Source organism: Trematomus bernacchii, unplaced genomic scaffold, assembly GCF_902827165.1.
Source record: "Trematomus bernacchii unplaced genomic scaffold, fTreBer1.1, whole genome shotgun sequence".
In the NCBI taxonomy this organism is placed as follows: Eukaryota; Metazoa; Chordata; class Actinopteri; order Perciformes; family Nototheniidae; genus Trematomus; species Trematomus bernacchii.
The window spans coordinates 6871869-6892703 of NW_022987714.1; the positions used below are offsets into that span (position 1 = coordinate 6871869).

Genomic DNA, 20835 nt, shown 5'->3' on the forward strand with positions numbered 1-20835 from the left:
TTATTTGTCTAAAAGTAGAACAAGTTGCCTATGTGTAAGAATAGCTGTAAAAGTAACTTGTGTTTTGGGTTTTTGCGGAAAACACAAGATACATAAAAAGAAAAGGAGAATGAATGAATTTGTATAAAAGTCTGTACTCCGTACAGTTTATATTGGATAAAATGACCGAAGCATTGTGAAATGTCTTGTAAAAAAAGACATTTTGAAATGACACAAGTTTAAAAATACATTTGACAGGAAACATTTTAATCGCAACAATAGTTTGACATGTATATTTACTGTGTGGCTTAATCTTGAATTTAAAAATGAAAGAAATTATTTTAAAGTCATTTTTCCTTTCCAGAAAATTATAAAATGACCAGTCAGAGATTCTTGGAATTAAATACAATAATTTATTGTAAACACTGAATGAGGCGATGATCCTGCAGTTCAGTCTTTTCATAAAATCCCACAGTTGCTTGTACACAGTTATGTGATGCTGCAGAAAAATACACCTCTTTATGACTGACTGGTGAACAGTGGTACTTTACATGCCACCAAATGGGATCAGGATACAGTTGCCTCACATTTAAAACATGACTGAACTTAAGTTTGCATGTTTTCTCTTTGCCCACATACTATTCCTTCCACAGTCAAAAGGCATGGATTTGTGAATCTAAACTGCCAATAACTGTGAGAGTAGATATATATGTTTTCCTCCCTAAAATATGTAACAGTTTCTATTAAGACCATGAACAGGAATAATTTATGAGGTATTTGAATTAATCCCAGTTTTTTAATTCAGGTGTATTTATGAATCCACTGACACCATAATGCATTTTACAGAAATATATTGTGAGTTTAACCACTAACCCAGTGTGAAAGTTGAAATTATACTTTTCAATATATGAGTTATAGATTTATTTTAAAGCACATAAAAGATGAGAGCTACTGGTCATGCAGGACATGTTGCTGACAGGGACGTCCTCTTGCAAACACACCGAGAACATTAAATCTCCCTCTGAAATCTTCAACACGTGGATATTGAAACTGAGCTCAGCTGATTATACCACAATGATGGGGTGCCATTTTTTATGCATTAACAGGTTTATCTGCTCGGTTGTGAATCCCAAAGGATTTTGGAGAGCCATAACACAGAGGATCTATGTACCAATAAATACAAATTTCGGCAGGGGTCAGAGGTCAAAGGTTACGGGACTGAGGTGCAATGACCCCAGCACAGCAGGAAATTCTCTCTATAGAAATGTAATTCTTTCTGCAGTGTGGCCCTTGTTCTACGGGCCCAGCCCCCCACCGTGTTGTCACTGCATGAGGAGAGAAGCAACAATCAGCTCAGACGACTTCAGAAAATGTTTTTCTTTCTCCAACAACAAAGTGTGAACTGGAAATTTGATGGAAGCTGAAAGTGGAGAGATGCATTGTGAAATAGAACTTTCCATCATTAGAAATAAAGATGTCATATTTAGTAAATTAAAGTAACATTTTAAATAACAAATCAATAAAATACATTTAAAGCTGTTTTATAGTATTTTAAAATACAATTATATAATAAATCAAAGAACAAAGACTTAACTCTAGTGCTGACGTTCATTTTGGTTATCAACCCGATACAATAATGTGTTTAATTGAATTTTGTTAACATTTGGACATTTTCGTGCATGATTATAAAAGAACAAAGAAAACGTTTGGACAAAGACTCATTTGACAAAGATTTTAAATCGTCACCACAGACGGTTTCCAGTGCTTTTATTTACAGAAAAGTGACTAGACTTTATGTTACTGTACACTTTGATAATTTCCCTTTTTATAAATACCCATAGGGTAATAGGTCCTCAGTAGCTTTGAGTGCATCATAAAACACACAAACCTAGGTTAGTGCATCTTTCACTAACCATACAAAACAGAGAACAAAGTACCAATTGTAACATAGAAAATAAAGGATACACCATGTTACAAAGTTACAGAAAATACATACTATATATATATATATATTTATATTGTCACGGGAAAACAGCAAAAAAGATCGTGACAGAATACACTCACACAGTTGTTTTTGAGTCACAGCATTCAATCATTAAAAAAAACTATCCAAGATGGACACACCTTAACACACTGATCAAGGAGTTTATAACCGTCCTATGATTTGTTATGCTTGGATTTGTGCCGCTGTATAAACTGGTAACGTTAAGGCAGTGCAGATCATCCATCCTGCAGCAAACCAACTTGCTGCAGCGAGCCCACGACAGGATGCTGCACATAGCTGAGCAACGGGAGGAGGCAGCGGTTTACTGAGGATACACAGCTTACGGCACACTGATCCGTCAGTCATTGACAAACTGACTGAGTGTTGATGGGAAATTTTGTTGATGACGAGGGAAACAGAGGTGTACATTCCTTAAAACAAAAGGCACAGCTTGGCAGCAGCATTGCACATGTGAAATGATTTTGCTGCAGGTTCAACATACATGATTATTTTCCTCCAGCAGTGAGCAAAAGTGTTGAAGAAATGTCATTAAACCTCGGCACAAGTTACACCACAATCATCAGTAATTTCAAATTGTCAGTTCGTCCATACGATTCCTTATACCTTGCATCGGTACTTTCCATTCTCTAGTCCTCCTATTGTGATGTACTTGATCGGAAGTGTTCAGAGTCTTTGCATCCACCAGTTTGGAAGGCCTGGAGTTGCTCACGGCTGTCCACAGCAGTGATTGAGTTTATTTCGCCCAGCCTGTGGTGGCCTCCCCGTTTATGTAGGCAAAGCCGGGGAAATGCTGCGAGTGTTCGTACTCTGAGTTCCTGCGTGGGCCCAGGGGAGAGTACATGTCACCAGAGGCAGCATAGCGCGATGAATGCATAGGTGGGCTGGTGTAACAGCTGTTAGCTGGCGACACATCTGGCCACCGGGGGGCGACAGGTGCCGGGTGCAACCGAGGAGTGCTGCCCATCAAGCAAGGCTCCATCCGAGCCATCTGGCCGTTGAGCTGGTACTGTGGAGGAGAAGAGGAAAGAAGTTATGCTGGTGCAGTGGCATTAAGGGTTGTGAGAAGCCTAGCATATGCAGTGACGAAGAAAAGCAGTAAATGCTGTGCTTGGAAAGTGACTCAAAAGATTAATCGTGTATCCAATATCAGAATATTCTATAAGACTCATTATCAGTGATTTGAATAATCAATTAATCAAGTAATTGAATATTAAGACGTTCAGATTTGGCAGCCAATTTAATTTAAAAAACAAATCTGGACCTGAACAGCAACAACTCTGAGCAACAACTGATCAGGAAAGGTCACATTTTTGTTTTGGTTTTCTCTCAGGATGTTACATCGTACAGACGATATAAGATGCAACGTGTCAGTGTGTTAGTAGTTCATATTAGTTAGTGAGCTAACTAATAAAGCAAACTTTGTACCCTTTGAATTAAGCTCAACTAGCTGTTTCCACGAGTCTCCAAGGCATGGCAAGTTTATTTATATAGCACCTTTCAACACAAGGCAATTCAACAAGCCAGTCTTTATGCTAAGCTAATATAATCAGCTGGTGGATGTAGCCCTATAAACAGATATGAGATTGGTATCAATCTTCAATCAATCAAAAGTTGGCAAAAAAGTGCCTTTCCCAAAATATCAACTATTCCTTTAATGAATTTCAAAATGCTGCCAGGAATAAACAAGTGTAGAAATACGGGATCCTTTACTTTATTAATTGGGATAAAAGTAGTCAAACTTCAACATGCAGTTCTGACTTGCTGAAACCAAAATATTCCCAGAGCACGTACAGAGGACATGACCGCAGTGTCCTCAAAGGTAGCTTTAGTCCAGCCAATATCTTATAGGACGCTTTGTTCGCTCTGTAGCGTTGGGTGTGAACTGACCCTGCTGATGGTAATTTCCTGTCAGGGGAAATTGCTTCACAAGTTGTACCAGTGTCGAAATAGAAAATTAAGCCACTTAAGAAAATTAGACTCTAGCTCCGCTGAAAGAGTGGTTTTCCGGTGTTATTTTTGTTGCCTTTGGTGACTGATGCCAAACAGCTCCGACTAAATCTGCCAGATGACAACAATATTTTGAACAGATGGGGATCCGACAAGGTTTTATTTTCATCTCAGCTCCATCCCCAACCTCTCACACGGACAAAGCACAGGCATTGTGCCCGATTTAAGCTCAGACAGGCTTAAAAAAAAAAAGTGGAAGTAGCACCCTTTTCCTTTTCTCACTAAATATAAACACGACAGTTGATTCCATTATGAGGGATCATGGCATGGAAAAAGACAGTCAGTGCAGGTCAGAGAGCAGAACAGACGGCTCAGCTGCCTCTTGTTCACAAGCAGAAAAGAGACCATTGAATAACAATATTTTAATAAACGCCCCCTTGCTCTGCTCTGTGGCTACTGGCTCAAACAGATGAAGAGACTATTGAGAAGTGGAAAGAGGAGTAACAGAGCAGGGCCCCTCTTGGCCCGGCCAAGCCACCTTTCTCTGTCTGCTTCCGCTGTGTAGAGAGGCTGATTCTGGACTGTTAGACACACTGCGACCACTGAGGCCCAGCTGATGTCAGCTGGAGGGCCCTCCACGGGAAATTACCATCAAAAGAGTAAACTCACTCCAGGCGCTACACGAGCTGTAAAATCAGCGTCTTAATCTCATCTCACCTCCTCCTGTTTAAATCTTCAGTCTTCATCTGACTTCAAAGCATAGCCTCCACACACATTCTCTAATATTGACATATTTATGTGCATGTTGTATGCTAACAAATGGGCACATTTTTGCACATATGCTATCTTCTTCTTCCAATTTGATCTTATCATAATTAACAAACATAGCACAATTGCAAACTGCTCTGCAGTGTAGACTCATTCAGTTGAACCATTAGTAACACTTAGTCGACACACGCTCGTATTCACAGATATTTTTGCAAACATCAGAAACATTTGTTTTATGTTATTGAGTAATGTCACACTCATTTTCATCTCTATCTATGGACATCATCCTTATCTGCAATTTAAACAGGGTGCTAATCTCGCCAGTGAGAAATCACCAGTTAACATGTAGGTACAGTAACACCCATTTCATTTAAGTAATCCCATTAAATGCAACTTTATACTTCTACTCTATGACATTTCAGAGATAAAGATTGAACGTTTTCTCTACCACATTTTACCTGAAAACTACGGTTACTATGTTGCAGTTTCATATTTTAAACACAATCTTAAGTATGCTGCTGAACTGTTGGTCAGTTACTTGTGAAGTTAGGCTTTGCACAAACCACATTTGTATCCGGTTATAAACTGTAATTTCATTTGTATTTTATATTATCCATTTGAATCATTATTCCTGCACTGTACTATGTAATTAGTTCTTAATTATGTTACATGTGTGATATTTCCAGCACCACAGACACTAATATTGACAGCATTCTGACTGTCTTGATTTTGTCCTATTGTTTTGTTTTTACTCTTTAGGCCCTATTTGTATCAGTGTGTTGTATAAACTACTGAATGCCAACCTTTTCGTTAGGATATATAATCTATCAATTGTTTTACCTTTGAATGTTTGACTCAATTTTGGTGATAATATTTCAGTACTATTAATCATGTACAATATTGGAATAAGGACTCTTGCTTTAAGTTCATTGTAATGAAGGTGCCTGGTACTGACCTGTGCAGAAGAGCGGTGGTAGGCGGAGTAGTGGAGGGGGGGTGGGATCGCCGGATCATGGGCCAGACTGGGATACTGGCTCTGGATGGAGTGAGGGTGCTGGTTGGCGTAGCTTCCATAGTTGTAGCTACCAGTATACCTGGAATCAGTGGAATGAGGTAAGAAAGTTAAAACCCATTAAAGAAATTCTCCAACATATACAAATAATTTAATGCTTAAATCATAATAATTACCCATGCTCCTCTCTGTACACAGGCAGGCGGTGGGTGGAGGATGGGGGGGGGACTGGAGCGCTGTTCCTCATGCAGGACAGCTGCTGTCCGGCCTCAGGAGTGGAGCCGCCGGCTGTTGTCACTGTGTATGTAAGGGACCAGGTATATGACTGAACAGCGCCTGGTAGACACATATACGGACACAAAGAAAATGTGTTGGCTCCAAGAAGCTATGTGCGGTGAGAGCATGTCTGTGTGTGACTGAGAGGAGGGTCTCACCTGTGGTGGTGGGGACCCCGCTGTACTCCGGGGACACGGCTGCAGTGGGGGAGCTGGCCGAGGAAACGCCCACTGAGTGCACCGAGCGAGCGGGAGAGAAGGATCCTGGAGAGGGGGAGGTGGGGGTGGGTTCTTTCACCGGGAATTCCTCCTCTCTCTCTGCTGAAGGTGTCAAGAGAGGACAGACTATTAGACAGTCTTATCAAATAAAAAAAATATGAAGTTACTCTCAAATCACATCAAACATGCCCCCACATTGTCATCACTCAAAATGCCCTAAAATCCCACCACTAGCTTTCTCAGCTACTCCCCTTTATTTCAACATTTATATTCTTAAATTGTCTTTATTTTATCAGTTTGTTTGAGCCAAATACAAGTCTGATGTACAATAATTATTACTTTGAAAGGTTAAACTCTTTGTGAGTGGTAGCTGAATGTGTACAAGTAAAACACACATATGGGGGCAAAGCATATGAACTGTGTGTACAAAATAAAGTGACGAACTGAATAAAGTCCCCACAACAAAGTAAATCTACACAATTCTAAGTGAAAAAAGCATGCGAACGATTTCAACAAATAACAGCGCATCATACTAGGACCTTTTCAGTGATGCAATCCTCTTATTCTACTACGCCGGAAGGCATTTTTGCAGCTATACTGTCATTAATGATCTCACCTGTGCTGCCCTCTGCCTTCATGGCCCTCATGAGCTCGATGGCTCTCTCCTGGCAGTGCAGGGACTCCAGCAGGTAGAGCACATAATCATCAAACATGAGATGGATCAGGTGGAAGGACCCTGCGTACAGAAGACAGGACCAGTTATATACAGAAGGAAGACGACTCACACTATTTATAGAAGTTATTGTTTGTAAAAAACACACAGTGTGACAAAGGATGTTCCCTTATCTATTTATCAATTACATGTTGGTCTATTGAATGGCAGAAATAAGGGAAAAAAAAGTCTGTCCTAGACTCTGAAAGTCCAAGATGATGTCTTAAAAAGGAGGACATCAAATAAAACCAAAAATCTTCGTAACTACATTTGCCATTAATCGACTAATTCTTGCATCTTTATTATGGTCATGAATGATGACGGCTGTTACAACTAAAGCGATTCTAAAAGCATCTGAGCAATGACACCACATCCTGCAGAGTGACATGAGGGCGGCTGTTATTAAAAAGAAGCGCGTACGCTTGTTTCCGTGTACCGAGTCAGTGCCAGAAATATGTCAGCTGACCCCGGGGTCACACGGAAGAGGAGACTGTGGCATGTGAGGGAAGTGTCACAATTGTGTCATTGTGCGGGTCCTTGCCGCTGCCGTGCGCATAATAAAAACTTGTGGCTATTCAAGGGAGAGGGGTGTAACACTGACCGGTCATAAAATGGAAAAGACAGGCAAACACATCGGGAGAGGGGAGGGGCGCCTTTTGTTAATTAGCTGTTTGTGCACAGAGACCTGCTTTATCAAAACACTGCAACCAGCTGTGTCTTTGATATTCACAGACAGGGCCACGCAGAGGAAAGACAGGCCATTTTATTTGTACTACTCTTCTCTTAATACAATCCAACAAGCTATTAGAGCAGCCATTTTATTTGTTTCTCCTCTTTCCTTATTTGAGAACAATATAATTTAAAAAAGAATTAAGACATGTTTATTTGTTGCTACTGAACCCTGGAAATAGTAAATGTGCACACGTTTATAGTTCAACACTGCTTTTTAAGTTTCGGTGTTGCAGCTTACCAAAAAGATCTTTAGCTGGGATGTATAAAAGGTATAAAATCCCTGGATAAGCGATATTCAATCTTTAATTTAGTATTGATGCTCAGCAAAAAAATATGTATATACAGTTATGTACTAGGAAGGTTGGTCCATTAATGTTATGCATAATCTAAAGTACAAAAGTTTTGCCTCGTGAAAAGCAGGATTCAACTATATCATTTTGATTGAAGGGATACACAAGCCTTAATAGTAGACGGTTTTATTCATAGAGGCTGTTATAGACAAAGCTCTTTATTTGCAATTTAAGAAGTTATGTTGTTGCTTAACACATTTTTTACCACTGAGATCTTTGGTATGTTATAAGTGTGTGTATTGTTTGCAACCTGATGCATTAAAGATTAAAAACATAGCATTAGCTGCTCACCAAAGCTGGGCGCGCTGTGGAGGGTCATATCCCGGATGACTCTGGTACCAAAGCACGACCACATGAGCAGGAACTGTTGGGCCACCTTCTTCAGGCACCCGGGCCTCTTCGCTGCCACCTAGAGAGAGAGAACATTTCCATGAGAAAGGAGGGGGAAGGGTTGGGAAGCCGGGGTAGAATTAACCCCTGGGTCCGCATTGGGGCTTAACCCTCAGGAACGAAAAACATGTCAACAAGTCAACTATTTAATTTGCCCCCGGGGACACGCCTTCCTATTGAACTATTGTCTGGGCAGTCCAAGACGTTGCCAGGGCGACCAGATTTTACAAGCCCATATCTGGCACATAATGGACGCAAATGGGAAGCTTGAAGACATCATTAACTGGGAGGATTGCAGCGTAAGTGCCTCTGTGTAAGAAAGAGACGCAGAGACGAGTGTCTTTCAGCCACAGGTGTCTTTTTAAGGGCAGAGTAATCTGACTTCTGCTGCGCAAACACTTGAATCATTTAGCTAAAATCACTTCTTAGTATCAAACATTGAAAATATATTAACTTTATTTGTGAAACTTTCACAAAATTGATAAGGTAATGCTGAGTCAGACGAGGTTTTAACCCTAATTTTTATCAAAATGAGTGAAAAAAAAGTATTTGCTGTCTGACCTTGACGACACAGCGGTCCACCATGGAGTCCAGCCACTCGATGTACGCCTCGATGGGAGACTGCTCCTCCAACAGACGGTCAAACTCCTGATACACTGAGACAGGAGAGAGATCCTCAGGTTAAATTGTGTTTTACATCACTCTAAAACAAAAAAACTCCCAACTTCCATGATCTGTGACCTCTGACCCCATCAGGACAGATTCAGAGGAGTGATACCGGAGTGAATTGGAGATGCTCCGCAGGGTGTTTCAGGGGAGAGCAAACTTGTCTAACCTTTTGCTCTCCATCATTAATGCTTTGACTCCGCCGGTCGTGGGAAGGATTGTCTCTCTGTGTGTCACACTGCGTGGCAGTAGAGTGTAATTCTGGCTGGGTGTGTTGGAGTCACTTTAAAGCGTGGACTTACAGTGGATAATAAGCTGCCTGTGATCATCTTGTGAGTCCTCCATGGTGTAAAGTGTCTGCTTAGTGATGCTGTTCAAGTCCACATTCCTCCAGTCCTCCAGCATTTGAAAGGTAATGTCGGCACTGTTTATCACAGTCCGAGACGCCTGGGGACAGATAAATCGACAATATTACCAACACGAGCATACCCATATCAGCTCTGTTTGTTCATATGGATTTGATTAAAAAACATTCAGAACAAGATATGCACCTGACAGAGATGGTTTAATGATGTTTGCCGCTTTAGAATCTGGGAAAATCTCCTTGATACTGAAAACAAGAAAAACATGGTTAGTATTGTTATCATGCAACATTTCTGTTTTAAAATAACATTCTTAAGAAGTACATTATGTTGAGATGTGATGTTATAGTTACATTCAAATTTGATATTCCTCAGGTTTTCAGGAAGTTCGTGAAGTGCTATCTTGAGCCACTCATCAAGTTGTTTGGCAAATTTTCGAATAACCTGAGTCAAACTGTGTGGATGAGAGAAAACAGAAACATTATTAAAACCATAAAGAATATTAATAATGGACATTTATTCCCTGTATGAAGTCTGTCAATATTTATATAATATTTGATAAAATATCAAAAAATAGTAAAAAATAAAAAAGACGTGGACTTTTCCACAAAACAAAGATATTTAGTTTAATTTCACATGCGAGAGAAAAACAGCAGATGCTCGATTTAGGAGTCCAGGTCATTTATGTTGATTATGCCTGAATTTCCTTTTGACAATTAATACGTTTCGTCAAACTGAGGTTTTGACTTATCATTTCAGCAGTAACAATTACATTTTCAATAAGCTACGTATTCAAAAATACTCAAAGAATCAGACCACAACAAACCCGACTGGTGTTCATGCAGACCATGAGAAAGACATGCTATGTAACTGCAATGAACACTGTGTTTTACACAATGGTACACATAATATATTATGCTGCTTATTTAACAGTATTAAATAGTAAAAGGTATAGTACAGCAAGAAGTGAGCCTTTGAAGTAAATTGTATAATTATTATGAAGGAAAAACTGTTAGGCAGCCTAATGTTTGGTAAACAGCTTAAATTACCAAACTGAATCTTAACCATGGCATTACGTTAATGCAGCAGCTTGAGTTCAGACTGCAAAACAAATGTCTATAAATGCTATGAAGTCAGAGCAGTAAAAGACATCCATACATCCTATCCAGTTTTAGTAACAGAAAATGTAACACATCTTTAGAGTGAAGGTTTCTCAACAGGTGCTCACCTATCAGGCAGTGCTTGCAGGACGGTGGGCATCAGCACCCCAGAGATGGCCTTGTAGAGGATGGAGTCACAAACACCGACTATGTTCACCACAGTGTTGGAGCCGAGGACAGGGAGCATGTGGGGGGGCATGCCCTGCCAGAAGTGCAGCAAGAAGCTTTGGACCTGAAAGTAACACACACAACATGATATTCAATACTACAGGAAATAAAGGGTCTTCTTTTAACATTAACATCTATTGGAATTCATAAAATAGAATCAAACTTTTTGTTGAAATGGTTTAAAAAGGGGAGTAACTTGCCTCATCGAAGTTGGCTCTAATAACAGTGTCCAGTATTCTCTGACAGTGCGTTCTGTACATCATGATGAAGGTTGACACCTGTGGGTAACAACGCAGGATTAATCTAATTGCATCACAAACTTAACAGCTTTTATCTGTTTGGGAAAAGTAAAAAGAGCAGTAGAAAAACAAGAGAATAAATCTTGTACAAAGCATGAGAACCAATAAATACATGTTACAGGTCTAGGCTGGAGCCGAGTAATATAAAACGAGCTTTAGAGATCAGCAAAACACAAACCATTTAAAATCATGGCCTCTCTTTAAAAGCCGGACAGCTAGTGCCTATCCTTTGTTCATTGCTAGATCTTATTATCTCCCCGGAAGATTAAGAGTTAGTGAGGAGCCAGCATATAAATCCTCAAGGTCCTTCTCTAAATGCAAACCCTGTGAAGGTCCCGGCAGATAAAAGGCTGGAGCCAGAGGGGGCGCAGAGTTGGTGAGATGGCAGGGAGAGTTGGGGAGAAGGGGGGTTGCTGTAAGGATGGACTTTTAAAACTCCTGTTTACCCTCTCTTCTGACAGGTTGGCGGGCAAATTTAGGTCTTTGACATTTGGAAACTCTGGCAGGAGTGTCCCCAGTTTGGAGCGCGGTGAATACGCCACTGTCTGCTTTGTGACCTCTTTCTTCCCCGTCTCGTTCACCCACGCAGCTCCCTTTTTGGAGTACATCACATCGTAATACTGAGAGGACTCCTTCACCGCTATGCCGTAGTAGTGGTACCTGAGGAGAGCAGAGGGGGAACGCTTGAATAACATCTTCTAAGTACAAACACTTCAAACTGCAGCTTTAGAAAACTGGGCTAAAAAAAGCAATGAAAAGGAAAAAAAACGCCTTTTAGAAATAAATGTATTTCATTTCATTTTTTTTCATTTAATCGTTTATTTGAACCGGGACAGTGCACATCATGAACACTTTAAAACAAAAACAATGTTTAAGCTAATTTCCATCCGCAGTCCCCTCACATACAACATACAAGAACATGACATTTATATACATAGCAAAAATAAATATATGACATGCAGAAAGAGCATGAGCAGCATACAAGCATTTACCACATTTATATCCAACTAATACATTTGTTAGAATGCTAGTTTCATAGGATTTGATCTTGCTCTCTGATTTCTCTCTATATATTTTGAAAGAACAAAATTATCTTATTAAAAACAACTTCAGATCTTAACCAACATTACATGTGGTGAATGCTTTGACTCTGGGTAAGAAAGTGTAGATATTCTGTACAAATATATTACAACATTATTTGTTCGTGTTGTTATCCTGTGTCATACTTCAATCTAAGGCTTGACAACTTGTTTGTGTTAAACTGTTCATATTTATTTCATTTTATATGTTCTGTGGCTGCAGTTTGATTGAAATTGTTTTCAGTTTTTGGGGAGAGAGTCTGATAATAAGTGAGAAATATGTTCTCAGTTTGTTAAATAAAAAGACCAACTTACTTCGACTGCCCTCTTGTCCCCAGTCTTCGGGTAGTTAATGCTGGAAACTGTTGCCTTATGATCTGTTCGGTGTAGGAGAGAAAACGTTAGTCGGTGTGCTGTAACTAAAGAGTGAGAGGTTACATCAAATTCATTCTAAGTAATTCATGAAAGTAAAGAAAAAAATAATTATATTATTTTAATATAAATATGCATACAAGTGATAAAAGGAGCCATACTATAAGATCTTTATAAAATGTAAATTTGTGAGTGTATGTTTGCCTGATAAAGTTTGTCAGGAGCACAACATCAAAGTCTCAGCGCTGTATCCACAGGGAGGTCTGAGAGGAGAACACAAGCTTTGAGAGCCATCTATTTATGACATCCAGGGGTATTACTTTTTCCCTATATCAACAGTCTCCCCTCATCTGTCCACCCACCCGTCCTCTCTCCTTCTCACTCTCTTTCTCTTCTCCACTCCCTCCTTCTTCCTTTCCTCTCTTTTTGTCCAAAGAGATTGGCTCCTTGGTCCAACTCATGGTGCAGAAACTTTAGCAAACAGTGTAGCTCTCCATTGTGTGGGATGAAAAAAGAGGCCAAGCTGTGAAGTTTCTGTCAGGCCCCGCTTGATAAATGAGCAGACAGGGAGGCAGTCCGGGCCCTCTCTCGTTTTTTTGTCCTGAATCAATGAAGCCTTCCTAAAGGACACCCCACACTGCTCCAGCCACTGATCTAACATTCCGCAACATCTCACCCTTCCAAATTTCCTTTAATTACACATTAATCCAGGCCCCTTCTCTTTTTCAATATCTTCCGACAGGAGCTGCGGAGGGGTGGGGGTGGGCCGGGTTGGGGGTTGGGGCCTGAGTCCAGGGTACCGGGATGGCTGGGGGTAGCAAGGCTGAGGAACTTCTTGGGGTTGTGGGAACAGACCAAAGCACATCTCCTTTGGCTCGAGATTATGTGTTCAGTGAGCGAGCGCAGAGCTTTGCTCGCGTCACACTGAGCTGCAGTGGATATTACTTCAACAGCAGCCAGAGAGCTGCACAGAACCAAGCCAGGCATGCAATGGTCACACTGATGCTCACGGCTGATTTAGTGCATGAGATTATTGCTTTTGTAAAACATCCAATAAAGATTTATTTCTAATTCCGAGTCATTTTGCTCTGATTACTTTTAATTCACAGTGTGTAACACATATAAATATATATGTACACTAAAACACATGTGTTATCCAGACATTTTAAAATGATCACGAGTTAAACTGGATGGACAAAGGGAGGGATTGCTAGACCTTCATCTACTTCATCTCTGTTTAAATCGTACCTTTCCGAAGCTGGCTGCGTTCACAGGCTGCGTGTCTTGCTTCTCACTGAAGTCTAGGTAGTGCATGTAGAGGGCACTTCTGGGGATACACACACCTTCAGCTATCTCATAGTTCTCCTCTAGCCTGTGGATCATAATTAGGATGCTCAGTACACAACAAACCAGCAGTACTTCACTGTGTAAATGTTTAAAAAGCCAGATTAAATTAATGTCAGCTAAATAAATGGATGCAGTGATTGGTTTTAGTTTATTTCATGACTGTTCCTACTTGCTAAGAGTCATTTATATGACGGAAAGAAACACCTGATTTACAGTTCCAAAGTTTTAAAATGCACAAAAATGTTTTATTTTTGTTGTTTTACATTTTTTTAATTAATTGTGCTCCATCTACAATGTTTGGATTTTTGTTCAAATTGTAATTTTTATTTTGTACTGTAAAGCACTTGATAATGCATCAGATAGTCAGATCTGTGACTGGAAGTTGTATTTGGAGTATTTCCCTAACAAAGTAAAAACTCAATGCAGTTTTAAAGCCTCAATAAAACATCTGAATGCGCGCTGTGTTTCCTGCTACAAACAATTGCTGACAGGGTTGTCAACTAGCCGTAAATAAGGATCATTGCAAACATATTTAATCACATTGTCTGTGTAACTCCTCGCAAGGAACAACAAAATGAGAATAAATCAAATAGGGATTGACCCAAATATGAGCCTTGAGGAACACCAGTATCATTGCTGTGATTTCTGATGTGTATTTCCCTCCTTTAAACATGTCACTTGTTTTGTGGCAGATTTGGTAAAAGATTAGATGGATTTTTTATCATTTATGGTTTTGAAATCTTTTCTACAGTTTGCATTAGTAAAGAAAGCCCCCAACACATCATCTGCATTTTTACTAAATTCAAATGGCAGATAACGCAGTGAGAACAAAATCTCTGCTGCAAAACAAACTGCAAATAGGTCTGTAGTGATTTTAAATATAACATGGCTGACATATTTTACAATGAGCGTATATGTTGTTTTTTAAATGTTAGGAACAACTCCTTCACGTATTAATCAAATATGTTCATAGTACGAGGGGCCCTGTTAGTTTTAATAAATGTAACGTCCATTTTGTAAAAATGCTAGAATACACAGAGTCTGGATCTTCAGAGCGTTAACAAACTACATAAAGTTGCTATATTCAATGCAGTCCATATTAAACCCTGCCACCATCTCACCTGCATCATTACTTACATTAAAAATAAATATAAAACATGTCTGAACTTTACTGTTAGTATCTCAAGTTGTTTTCAGATCATTGAATAGCACAATGCTGATTTAAATGTTTTCTCTGCCTTCTGAGCTTAACTTCATTGCTCAGTTCTTAATAAATCTAATATTTATTCTTGCTGGACACAAAAGCTGTCAGAGGCCGTTCCTGTCGTTATCAGAGTTATGACTTCTACTACTGAAACCTTTTTTTATGTTTTCAGGTTTTTTTTGTATTTCATAAGACTGGTTTATTCATGAATGGCTACTCTCTATCGATCTTGTTAAATATATAAACCTAATTTTAGTGACTTTCTCAAACTCAAAAACAAATAGTGGTCAAGCCGTCCTATGAACAAATATATTATTTCTGGTTTAACAATGAAAACGCAATCATCAGTTAAAAATGATGGTTGCAAATGTAGAGGTATTGTGAGGTTTTTCTTTTTAAAATGAATTTTTTTCTGTAGTTAATTTCACTCAAAAGAAAAAAAGTCTCTATATGCGGAGTGAAACTATCATAAAGGCCAATTATAGCACCATTTATGTCTATAATGCTTCTCTTTAAAAAGGTACATTGACCCAACTCATGTTCCTCACGCTGGGTTTCAGCCCCCTGCAGTGCAGCTTAAATCAGCATAAATATTCATTATACCATGTGCTTTTTGAATACTATTAGTAAATGGTGTCACTGGTCATGGGGCAGTGCAACAGACAGAAAGATATGAACTACAGGCATGTGTGGGGTTTGTATTTCATACATGCAGAGGACAAAGATCTGATACATGCTGCTCTTCTTATTAAGACTGTTTGCATAAGATCTTTCTATGATAGAACACATCAAACTTCCCCATTTGGAAAGACAAGAATAAAATCATCTCCTATCATAATCATGATAAGATGATAAGAAGACTTTGTTATTGGTATTTTTTTTCAAAATACTACATTTGCTCACCATGTGCAAACATACGGGGAACCAAGGATGCAAATTTGGTATCAAACATGACTGAAAATTATAAGGTAAATTCATATTTAGCACAAGTGTTTTACATTTCATCTGGAGAATAGAAGCTTTAGTAATACTTATTCGAAGACTTCCCTACATCATTTTACATTTTATTTACATTTGATTACTGCTGTTTGACATATATTGTTGTGTTTTTGTTGTTCACAATTTTCCACTTAAAGTTTTTCATCCGACTGAAGGACATATACACAAATATTTTTAGTAACTTACCATTCAAGAGTAGCCGGTGTCGAATGTGGTTTAGAGGCTCTGTTGTTTTCTTTTTCTTCATCTGTAACACACGTCACATTTAGGATTTAGGGATGAAAACGTAGTTATTCATGTAAAATGACAGTCACAAATATAGCACCATTGAAAGTGTGTGTAACGGACACAATAATATAAACTGTCATCATTAAATGACACTTATTGTATTAATGGATAAACAGCAGCTATGAGATGTGAAGTCAGTGGTTTTAGTGTAACAGTGTTCGTCCTGCTTACGTTCATCATTGGACATGTTCCCCAGAGACGTGTGACTGGAGTATCGCTTGCTCTCACTCTCGTTGAGGCATCGTTCAATCCAACTCTCTAAAAAAGACATGAAGGACCACAGATCACAGAGCTGCACAAATTGTCGCCTCTTAGTAAACTCAAAAAACGATTTTATGTTTTATGTTTGTCAATCAATCAAAGTTTATTTATATACCCCAATATCACAAATCTTACACTCGTCTCAGGGGACTTTACAGTTCTTACAGAATATGAATTACGAATAAGACACCCTCTGTCCTTAGACCCTCACATCGGACAAGGAAAAACGTCCAAAGAAACCCCACAGTTAATGGGGGAAATGGAAGAAACCTCGGGGGAGAGCAACAGAGGAGGGGTACCTCTTCCAGGACGGGAGACATGTTTATTTGAAACTAGTCAAAAAAAATAAGATTTTTAAATATGTGCCAACAGGCCTTTTAATCTTATTTGGCTCAAACAGTTTATAGCAGTTTTTCTATTTCTTTGTATAAAATTTCGTTGAAACTGACACTGTTAAAAAAACTCACTTCCTGAGGTGAACTTATTTTGTCCGCAGTATAATAGATCCAAAGCTGTATTTACATAAACAGTGCAAATCACTAGCTATACAGGACACTTTAACTGTTGGTAATGTGACAGGGCGAGCTGACAACAATCAATTGTATAGGCAGCGGTGCGGCCATTGCTCTATTTGAAATGTTTTCACCAGGACGGCAGGAATCCAGCATTGTTCCCAGGAGACTACGAGAGTACACACTCGCTTAAAAGAGCCTGCACACATTACTGAGGCAGTGTGGTGGAATAGAGGCCATTGTCCCGTTTTAATTTCTACTTAGAAATAGCTCAACTGGTGTGCTTTCTGTGAGCAGGCTGCAGCAAATCACCAAAGCTTTCATGTAGAAACAGCCTGATACGTAGAGTGGAAATCCATTTAAAATTCTGGTTGTATTAGTTTTACGAACTTTATTTGACCAGTGTAATTAGGAAGGGCATTGGACATTAATACTATTATTCTTGTTTATATTAATGCAAAATGTTGTGATTTTCATTGTTGTATTATAATAAGAAGCTAACTAGACACTATTACTTGGGTATTTGTCCTAAACAGAGAAATAGATTAAAAAGTATTATATTTTCCACTAAATCTGGTGAATACAATTTTATGTACCCTAAAATTAGCAGCCTAAACTACCTCAGAAGTTAACTCAGCACATACAGTACTCAACATGTTACTTTTAACAAAATAAAAACATTACATTTCTTTAAATCTTATTTTTTTCTGCATGTGAGCTGACAACCATAAATATAGCAGCTGTTGCTAGGACAGCCTCCTTGCAGGACGACCTGTTGGTGCAGCCCATGAGGAGGTCGCAGATATTTAAAAGTTTTAAAGTTTACACGAGGGATGGGCTATCTACAGCTCGATGTTCAGCATGTGCTGCGAGACGAGGTCAAAATGTCTCATCACTGCACAGCAGAAAATAAAAAACCGGCACGCTGAACAGGGAACAAGTGTTTTCTTTCCATGGTAGTGACATTTTATGATTAGAAATGTACTATTTATTGATTTTAATTAATGTTTGTTATTATCATCACATCTCACATTACTAACTGACTAACAGCATTTTCCTCGCCAAACACAATGCATGTTAAACAATTATAAAACAGCCTTTGCATTTGAAATGTAACTCTACTGACGGCCGACTGACATGCATAATCATTATCGGCAGTCTTTGCTCATGGCTACTTAAAGAAAAAGCCTGTATTAAAAAGGTGAATCCACTGAAGTGGAGGTAATTCTCCACAGAGGCTCAGATCTTACGCTTCATTTGCCACAGGGACAGATAAGTATGGGATCTAAATAATTGGATTAAATTTGATCAACAAGTGAAACGGACGTTCTCTCATTTATGAACACATTCTGGGCTAAACTAGTCTCCACTGCACCAGCACACTACACATGTGATTTTTAAGAATGTAAACTATTTTAAATGTCTGTAACCAAAGTCAATAAAACCCCTTAACACATTTTAACACATTGAAACAACTTAACTGTTTTTATTTTAATCTTTTATCAGCATGGGCCTTAATCATTATTGTTTCTGAAAACCAAATAATCTAGGTATGTCAACACGATAAAATACAAATATATATGAATGATTATTCTTAACTAATAAAGTTCAGTTTTGCTTTAGTGTTCCAATCTTAAGCAAAACTTAAAAATAAGCTTAAGAGCAAATACAGATAACTTTAAAGTCCACCTCTATGGGCATTTTTTATTTTATCCCTCCACTGTTAATTATGATGAACGAAGATCATTAAAGTTGGTTTAACTGTAAAAAACTAGAAGCCACTGGACCGAGCCACTACTGAAAGATCTAATAGCAATTCCCTGCTTTCTGTGACTTATAAATTAAGCAACAAGTGAAACACTTATAACATAACAGCACTTCTGATAAATGTGCGTGACCAAAAACAGTCATTCATAAATAATTTAGGAAATTAAAATTCAAAGGAAACGAGTGATAAAACCGTGAGAAAAATCATCGGCCGAGCCTCCAGACAGTTCCTGACTGCATTGAAAGTTTGAGACCTCCTGAAGAGCATCAGCAGAAGCTCACACAACATTTCTGCTGGTTCCCTCAACACATCCAGACAAAGCAGAGCGGAATAAGAGGACTGACCTGTGGAATCCATATCAGGCTCCTCCAGCAGCCCGCAATGCATCCTCTTCCCATCAACGACACTGGCTCCTCCAAGAAAATGGCTTAGTGCACGTTTCCCCCTCCTCAGCGGCTCTCCCCTTGTCTCGCTGTGTGTTTCCGTGACCACTGCCCGTCACAGGAGATGTTGAGGATCTGAGGTTCGCCCAGAGAGGGGTGGTGTTGGCGGAGAAGAAGGGGGGAGGTGGGAATAAGGGAGGAAAGGGGGGGGGTAGAGACTCCAGAAATCCAGCGGGGGGAAAGCCAGACCCGTCAAAATGTTTGCTGATGTTTCATGGGAAAGGGGCTGATTTTATAGGAGCCCTGATGGGGACATGTCATTGATAGGCTTGGAAGGCTGATGAATGGCCCCAAGTCAGATGGGGATGTGGCAAGGCTCACTGGAAGTCTTTTGTGGAGCTGTTTTGAATAAGAAAAGCTCCCTCCCAACGAAAAAAAAAGAGGCTTAGATCTACGCAGTCCTAACACTGTGGCCTCCCCGTCTTCCATTATGGCATTTAATACGTTTTTATACACCCCAGAGCTCCATATAAACATACATGCCTACACAACTGCCGCTCCTGCTTTTCCTTCTCATTTTAAATTTCACATCCCATGGACACTTGTTGCATTTGGTGAGTTTATCACCTCCTTCAACCATTAACAATCTTTAGGATAACTTTTTTGATTCGAGCCATCGTGTTCTCAGGCATACAATCAAACATTGGAAAAACTTCACCAATGTGGATTATTGTTGGTGGATTTTCACCTGTTTTTCACTCACTCTTTCGCTGTGGCAACCTTATTTTTGGTGTGCCTCTCAGAAGAGGGAACGGTCACAAAGGGGGGGAAGTAAAAGTGCAAAGCCCGAGGCTGGGAGGGCTCTGATGGAGTGCCTGAGAGCTGGAGAAGCGAAAGCTGTGATTAGAATATGAATGGAACCACAGGAGAGGGGGAGAGGAGAGGGGAAAGAAGAGGGGAGAGGAGAAAGGCGGATTATGGCTGAATTACTCACCACACCATGGATAGCAAAGGAGGACTTTCTCTACCAGTGCGCAGGCGTGGGCACCACTGCTGCTACTCACCGACACACAGACACACAGACACCGTGCAGCCACCTGTGAGCATGTGTGGGACAGGGTGGCAGCAACATCACATGGGACACTGTGCACAGGGTCATACTTAGTTAGAGCAGGTCTGTGCGTCCTTTCAGACTCATGTGGGAAGAAAGAAGCTGCTCAATGAGTGACAGGTCAAAAGGACTTTGGAATTATGTAAAAAAAACTGTTCATCATAACATTTGAATAATTTCCTATTACATGTATCTGTAAATTCTCTTGGTGTCTAAGAAAGGATTAAACAACAAATATGTGCGTTAACAGCCCACTAATGAGAGCACTATTCAAAGGGCTAAATGGTGGCTAATGCACAGCCGTGACCTCAAAGGAGGATCTAATTAATTTCAGTCAAATAAGGAGAAGGTGGAGTCTGTATCTCCCTCAGTGCAAGACACCGTTATCTGCTTATTAGAGGCTCATAAAAAAGGACAGGTGCAGCCACCAAAAGAGCCTCTTCCACTCTGCCCGCACAAACGGATGT

General features: G+C 39.6%; 1 protein-coding gene across 5 annotated transcripts; it reads right to left on the minus strand.

The window, feature by feature from the left end:
- Positions 1-1798: 1798 nt before the first annotated feature.
- On the minus strand, positions 1799-20473 carry rfx4 (regulatory factor X, 4). Of its 5 annotated transcripts, none has more exons than XM_034141069.1 (19): positions 20322-20473; positions 19219-20154; positions 16505-16591; positions 16232-16292; positions 13744-13867; positions 12439-12500; positions 11491-11704; positions 10946-11023; positions 10646-10809; positions 9771-9871; positions 9607-9665; positions 9358-9502; positions 8951-9045; positions 8291-8408; positions 6822-6941; positions 6146-6307; positions 5888-6047; positions 5655-5793; positions 2718-2990 (listed from the first exon to the last, which is right to left on the minus strand). In XM_034141069.1, the coding sequence occupies exons 2-19, from the start codon at positions 19259-19261 to the stop codon at positions 2718-2720; spliced, it is 2205 nt and encodes a 734-aa protein (XP_033996960.1). In that variant the 5' UTR covers positions 19262-20154; positions 20322-20473. The 5 variants fall into 5 exon arrangements, with proteins under 5 accessions (XP_033996963.1, XP_033996964.1, XP_033996961.1 ...); XM_034141068.1 differs by having other exon boundaries at positions 19219-20139; positions 20252-20473; XM_034141072.1 differs by having other exon boundaries at positions 1799-2990; positions 6146-6304; positions 19219-20473.
- Positions 20474-20835: the final 362 nt, after the last annotated feature.

What these genes read in the sequence shown, in the direction of transcription:
- rfx4 (XM_034141070.1), bottom strand. Translation starts at nt 19,261, where the DNA reads ATGCATTGCGGGCTGCTGGAGGAGCCTGATATGGATTCCACAG. An exon ending in ACACCGGCTACTCTTGAATG is followed by an intron (nt 13,868 to 16,231) that starts GTAAGTTACTAA and finishes TATGATCCACAG; the next exon opens with GCTAGAGGAGAACTATGAGA. An exon ending in CTGCAAGCACTGCCTGATAG is followed by an intron (nt 9,872 to 10,645) that starts GTGAGCACCTGT and finishes TCATCCACACAG; the next exon opens with TTTGACTCAGGTTATTCGAA.